Source organism: Myotis brandtii, unplaced genomic scaffold (assembly GCF_000412655.1).
Source record: "Myotis brandtii unplaced genomic scaffold, ASM41265v1 scaffold699, whole genome shotgun sequence".
NCBI classification, from domain to species: Eukaryota; Metazoa; Chordata; class Mammalia; order Chiroptera; family Vespertilionidae; genus Myotis; species Myotis brandtii.
In genome coordinates, this window is record NW_005370733.1 from 1,276,163 (window position 1) to 1,282,442 (window position 6,280).

General features: G+C 63.2%; 1 protein-coding gene across 1 annotated transcript in view; it reads left to right on the forward strand.

Annotated features, from left to right (window-relative positions):
* Nucleotides 1-225: 225 nt before the first annotated feature.
* FIBCD1 (fibrinogen C domain containing 1) overlaps nt 226-6,280 on the forward strand; it is a gene marked incomplete at its 3' end in the record, with an annotated part of 17,879 nt that continues 11,824 nt past the window's right edge. The window contains exons 1-2 of the mRNA XM_005882157.2: nt 226-2,356; nt 5,761-5,920. Of these exons, the coding sequence (XP_005882219.1) occupies nt 1,808-2,356; nt 5,761-5,920 (709 nt within the window). The remainder of the gene's footprint in view (nt 2,357-5,760; nt 5,921-6,280) is intronic.

A 6,280-nucleotide genomic window follows, 5' to 3' on the forward strand; every position in this document is an offset into this window, starting at 1 on the left:
CCTGGAGCGAGTTGGGGGGCAGTGTGTCCCCATCCCTGCAGGTTCAGGCTAGGGCAGTGACGTTCACCCTTGTTCATCTTCACAGCACACATAAAGTAATTATTAAAATTACGCGGCACACCAAAAAAATACTTTTTGCTGATCTGACCAAAAATAGGTATAATTTTGATTGATTTACACACACACACACACACAAATGGTACAGTAATTACCTATCCTTTTTGCTCCAAAGTGACTTTTAAAAAAATTCAGGTGCCTATACTTGTATATAAAAATTTCTGGTACCAAAAATTAACCAGTCACACACAACCTTACTATTCGACCTGACCAATAGATGCAACTCTATTATATGACCTACACATGGATGGGTCAAGACAGAGCATTCACACCGACAGCTAGTGTTGTGTTGGCTTGTTGTCTTTTTTTCTTTTTCTTTTTCTTTTTTTTTTTTGACAATCTAAGGGAAAAAGGTCAGTGCCCCTGACTGGCCAGGCATTGCATGTTTAGGGGATTCTTGCGGCACCCCGGCTGAAAATCGCTGGGCTGAGGAATTCTTTCCCTCATCTCGCCAATAACTCGGGTGGCTTCCTGGGGGTCTGCGTGCCACGGGCCCTCCCCCGGACCCAGCCCCCTCCCGTGGCCGGAGCACGCTCGGGAGTCCTGCAGCGTCTGCGTTTGCGGAGAAGAGGCGGTTTGCGCTCCCACATTTCCTCACAGTGAGCTCTGTTGTGTGGTGTGAGAGGACGCACTCTATGTCACTAAGCAAGCCAGCAAGCTGTCAGTTTCAGCTGTAAGATGCACCCCAACGTCAGAGATGTTAAAATGTGGAAAAAAGAGGGAAGGTGCGCCCGGCACCAGCCACACACAGGAATAGCACTTTCGGTGGAAAATAAAAAACCAGGCGCTTCCCGCTGCTCCGTGCCCGCTGACCAGGAGGCAGTAAAAGCCACTGGTATTCCCTGCCCACGCCCATCGCGCCAGGAGCAGGCTAGGCGCCTCGTGCACCAACTCATTTAAAGATGCACCGAGTCCAGAGAGTTGAAAATGTGGGGAAATTTAGTCTTTAGGGGCAGGAGGCAGGAGGCTGGGGGTCGAGTCTGAGCTCTGCTTCTAATGTGCTGTGTGACCCTGGGCAAGCCCCTGGCCCTCTCTGGTCTCCGTTTCCCCAGGCGTCAGGTCAGGTGCTCGGCGGCCTTCTCCAAGCTCCCTTTGGGCCGTGGCAGACTGGGTCCAGTGAGTCTGGGTTTGCCACTGTGTCTCGGTGCTGCCAGCTGCACTTGGGGCCCAGCTTCCTGTGTGGCCAGCGCCCCCTGCGTCCAGAGCCCAGTTCGAGTTCTTCCCTGGCCCGCGGCCTCCATCCTTTTCCTGGTCTGGGAGTCACAGCTGCCCTGTCGCCCCAGCCCTGGCCTCCTGAGAAGGAGGGAGGCCTTTCCCGCCTGCGCGGTTCTCTGCCCCGGGGTGTGTGTTCTGTGGAGAGCAGACCCCGAGGGCTCGCTGGGGAGGACGGTCCTGCCCTGAGCCGGCTGAGTGGGGCGGGGCAGGGCCAGCGACAGGGCAGGGTCACCCTCTGCATTGGTGTCCCTGTTCTGCCTCGGTTTCCCTCTCCATCCTCTCCAGCTCTGTGTCCGGCGTCTCTCGCTCTCTCGCTCTCGCTCTGTCTTTGGGGCGGCCCCTTCTCTGTCTCACGTCTCTGTCTCTGTGACTCCCTTCCCCGAGAAGGGCCCTCCCTGAGCCTGGTCCAGAGGCCCCGACTGGGGCTGCCGGGTCCTCCTCACGGGGGCAGAGCTGCAGGCCCGGGTCTGCCCTGATGCTGCCTCTTCTGTCTCCTGTCTGTCTGTCTGTCCGTCTGTCCCTGTGTCCCTGTGCCTGGCTGCAGCGGCCGAGCTGTGGCTACGTGCTGTGCACGGTGCTGCTCTCCCTGGCCGTGCTGCTGGCCGTGGCCGTCACCGGGGCCGTGCTCTTCCTGAATCACACACACACGCCCGGCACGGCCCTCCCGCCCGTGGTCAGCACGGGGCCGGCGGGTGCCAACAGCGCCCTGGTCACCGTGGAGAGAGCCGACAGCTCGCGCCTCAGCATCCTCATCGACCCGCGCTGCCCCGACCTCGCCGACGGCTTCGCCCGCCTGGAGGGCGCCCAGGCCTCCGTGCTGCAGGCACTGACCAAGCGCCAGGCCGAGCCACAGCTGGTGGGCGAACAGGACCGGGAGCTGCTGGACACGCTGGCTGACCAGCTGCCCCGCCTGCTGGCCCGGGCCTCGGAGCTGCAGGCGGAGTGCGCGGGGCTACGGAAGAGCCACGGCGCGCTGGGCCAGGGCCTCGCTGCCCTGCAGAGCGAGCAGGCCCACCTCCTCCAGGTAAGGGGCAGGGTACCAGCTGGAGGGCTTGGCGGGAGGATGGGGTTATTGCTACTGTGGGCCAGCCCTGTGCTGGGCACGGAATGCCCTTGGCCTCACCGATTCCCCCAGTGGCCTGGGACCAGGGGCGGTGGGTATTCCTGTAGACGGGCAGACAATTTATTCGTGTGGCACCCCTGGCACCCAGCAGTCAGGGCTTCTGGGGCCTCCCAGGGGCTCAGTGCAGATAAGATGCTGGGGAGGCTGATCATGACCTTCAGCAGCAAATTGAGGTTCAAGGTCAGTGGCAAGCCCTCTCCCGGTGCTGCCACATGGCCAGAGAGAGCGGCACTCACTCCCCAGATCTACCCTTTTCACTGCCCAGCTGTCCAGGGAAGGAGGGACCAGTGAGGGGCCCAGCAGCCCCTCAGCCTGCCCACCACACCCCGAGCCAAGCCAGGCCCCAGGCAGCACCGACCGGGTAGAGCTGGGGGAAGTTTCCAATGCTGACCGCCTGGAGCTCAGCAGGAACTCGCCGCCTCGGACCAGGGTTTAGGGGCCTCTCATTGGTCTCCCACCACTTTCATTGGGAAAAACGGGCCCAGAATGGGGCAGGGGTTCCCCCAGGTACAGTAGCCCGGTCAGTCCTGGCCTCTGACCTCCTGGCACCCGGCCCAGCCTCCGCCTGCACCCCGTCGCCCCGTGACTCGGGTCCTTAGAGACTAGGAGACAAGCCCCGCCCCTGACAACAGCCCCAGCCCCTTCCGGACACCGGGAGGAGCAGGTGTGCGGTCACCCCACAGCACCTGAGCAATGGCTCTCTTCCTCCCCTGAGGCTGCAGCTGGAGGACTCACAGTCCTCCTCTCCCTGCCTGGGTGACTGATGGGAAGGCGGCTTCCCTCCCGGGTGAGGGGTGGGGTGCTCAGCTGCCACGACAGCCCTCTGCACATCCCTGCCCCCATCAGCAGGGCTCAGGGGACCTCCAGAATTCTGGGTGATCTGGTCCCCCACCTTGCTCTCCACGTGGCTTGGCCCCTGGTCAGCCAGGCTTGGCCCACAAACGCCTCACCTTCGGGCCAGGGTGGAGGCTGGGGACGGGCCTGGGGTGTCCCGCCCACCTGAGAGGCCAGGGTGCTCCTGCGAGACTGATGGCTTTCCTGGGCCCAGGCGGGCTCTGGCCCCTCTGACATGTCCTCCTCGAAGCCACATTTAATGTGACGCATCTCCCGGGACCCGGGTGGTCTCAGAGAGCGTGTGTCCTGCGGAGCACGTCACCTAGCTGCTAGCTCCTCTCCACGCTCCCAGGACCTCAGCCGGTCAGCCTGCACCCAGGTTTCTCAAAGCAGTGCCCACGGCCCCCTCAGAGCCGCCAGAGCCGCTGGTGAAAAGGCACATCCGGGACCGCACCCCAAACTCCCAGGTCCCCACGGCCCAGACGCACCAGGGGACACGCGCACACGACTGAGGCCCCTGGCCCGGGAGGTTCGGCTCTCAGGGTCAAGTCCCCGCTGTGGGGCCTTGGGCATGTCAGGTGCCCGCCCGGTGGGTCTCCTCACCTGTAAGATGGAGTAACACAGTCCTCACCTGGGAGGGCGCCAGAGCCCCTGACGCACAGGGCTCAGCCAGCCCCCTGCCCCTGACCCCTGACCCCTGACCCTGCGCATCAGCATCGTTATGGTTACGGCGGAAATCTCTGAAGTTGCAGCCACGGGAGCCCCGACTGAAAGCCCCCTTACACAGTCCTGATGGACCCCCGAGAGCTAGTTCGGCCCGTGTGCCAACAGGCAGGAGGCAGAGACCGTGGCCCCATTCTAGGGAGGGGCAGACTGAGGCTCCGCGGGGCGAGTGCCTCGTCTAAGGGCTGCCAACAACTCTGCTTTCACTGCCGCCAAAAGCTGCCGAGTCCTCCTTAACGCATCCGTGCAGCTCGGCCGGCAGGGACCGACTTTCCCCATTAATTCGGGGCATGTTTATATGTACGTTTTAACTTTAATCATTTTCTGGTCTAAACCGAGGGCTTCCCTGCCTTTGGCAAGAGTGGGTCGTGCCTGAGTTTCTCATGAGTTTGCATCGTCTGAGAAACATGGGCAGAACCCTAGGGACGTAACCAGTGAGCCGGGTGATCTCTGCCCCCCACACCCCTGCTCTCCACCCCCACCCCCGGGGCTGCCCGCATCGCTCTGCGGTTCCGCCGTGAGCCAGCCGTCTACACTAGTGCCCGGGGAGAGACCTGCCAACGGGAGAAACCTTGCCCGCCGCCCCGCCTGCGCATCCCCGTCGCTCCCCCAGGCCGCGGCCCTCACTCAATCACCTGCTCAGCAGAGGAGAGGCTGACAGCCAATAAAAGCTTTGCAGGCCCTGCTTCTGGACAAGCCGGGATCACGTTCAGTAAACTGCCGGCCAGTGTCCTCCTATTTCCTTCCTCCAACGGCTGTTACCTGGCAGGTGACAGGCTCCTCCCCTCTGGCTGGCTGCTGGCCGCCCTGCCCGGGCCCTGGAGCCTCCTGGAGCCCAGGGTGGGCAGGCAACAGACCCCAGACCCTTCCCGCAGCAGGCCCAGCTGAGGCCCCGGGCACAGCCCTGCCCTGAGCTGCACACCCCTGGACCTCGGTCGTGGGAAGCGGGTGTGGGCAGTGGGGAGCATACCGAGATACCAGCTGAGCCTCAGGCCCCGACACCGGCTGCCACGAACCCGGAGACACGGGTCCCATCACTCCGGCTCACCGGGGGAAGCTGAGGTCAGGGAGGGTCAGCTGCACTACCAGGTCCTGAGTCAAAACCCAAAATCAGCCCCGGAGCCTGGGCCCAGCCACTGGCCTCACCCTGGGCCCCGCACAGTGATGGGGACAGGGCCTGAGGTCATTCTCGATCGGGGCCTCTCCTTCTGGACCTCAGTTTCCCTACTTGTAACAAGAAGAGGACAACTCCAGTCCTCCCTCCTGGCAGCTGTGGGTGAGGGGAGGCGCTGGACATGAGAGAGAAGTCAAAGCAGGGCTCGTGGGGGGCGTTGGGGGGGAGTCCAGGGTCCCCCCTATTGTGTGCAGATCCAGCCCTCTGCCTTCCAGGCCTTGCAGAGATCAGAGGAGAAGTGGGGTGAGGGAATCTGGGGACCTGGAAGGTGCCTGAAGAATTCACGTAAGAGGCGCCCAGTCCTGAGTCCCCTGCTGTGGGCCCCACACTGGGCGGGGCATTCCTACAGTCATCACCGGTCCCGGTCCCGGTCCCGGTCCCGAGCGGCTGGGCCAGGGAGGCCTTGTTAGCGGTTTCAGGGCTCGGTGCAGTCAATCCCAGTCGCACCGTGGGAAATGGGTGAGTCGGGGTCTGAGGCCAGGTGCTGCCTCCACAGGCTTCATTCAGCCCTGGCCGCCTGGGATGGGCCAGGTGTCGTGCCTTTGCCCCCTCTGATCCCCCCTGTGCCCCACAGCTTCTCTCCGAGAGCCAAGGCCACATGGCTCACCTGGTGAACTTGGTCAGTGACGTCCTTGACGCCCTGCACAGGGACCGGGGGCTGAGCCGGCCCCGAGTCAAGGCCGACCTTCAGAGGGCGCCTGCCCGGGGATCGCGGCCCCGGGGCTGTGCCAACGGTGAGTGGGGTGAGGGGCTGCCTTCCTTGGGTGATCTGGTGCCCAGCTCTGCCCCCCCTCCCATCATCCCCCACTGGCCGCGCGGATAAGGAAACAGGCTCCATTTGCCAAGGGCCTCCTGCTGCCGGCAGCATCGGGAGCCCCAGCCGCACCCCCTGCTGAGCCCTCCCCCAGCCCCACCAGGGGCCCATTGTGCCCATTTTCCAGATGAGGAAAGCGAGGCTCAGAGGTTGCTCACTCACCCAAACCCACCCAGGGAGTGGCCGAGCCAAGGTCTGACCCCACGGCTGGGTTCTGGAGCCCAAGGGACACCAGGTGGACAGACAAGGCAGAGGCCCCGGGACAGAGGGGCGGGCGGGG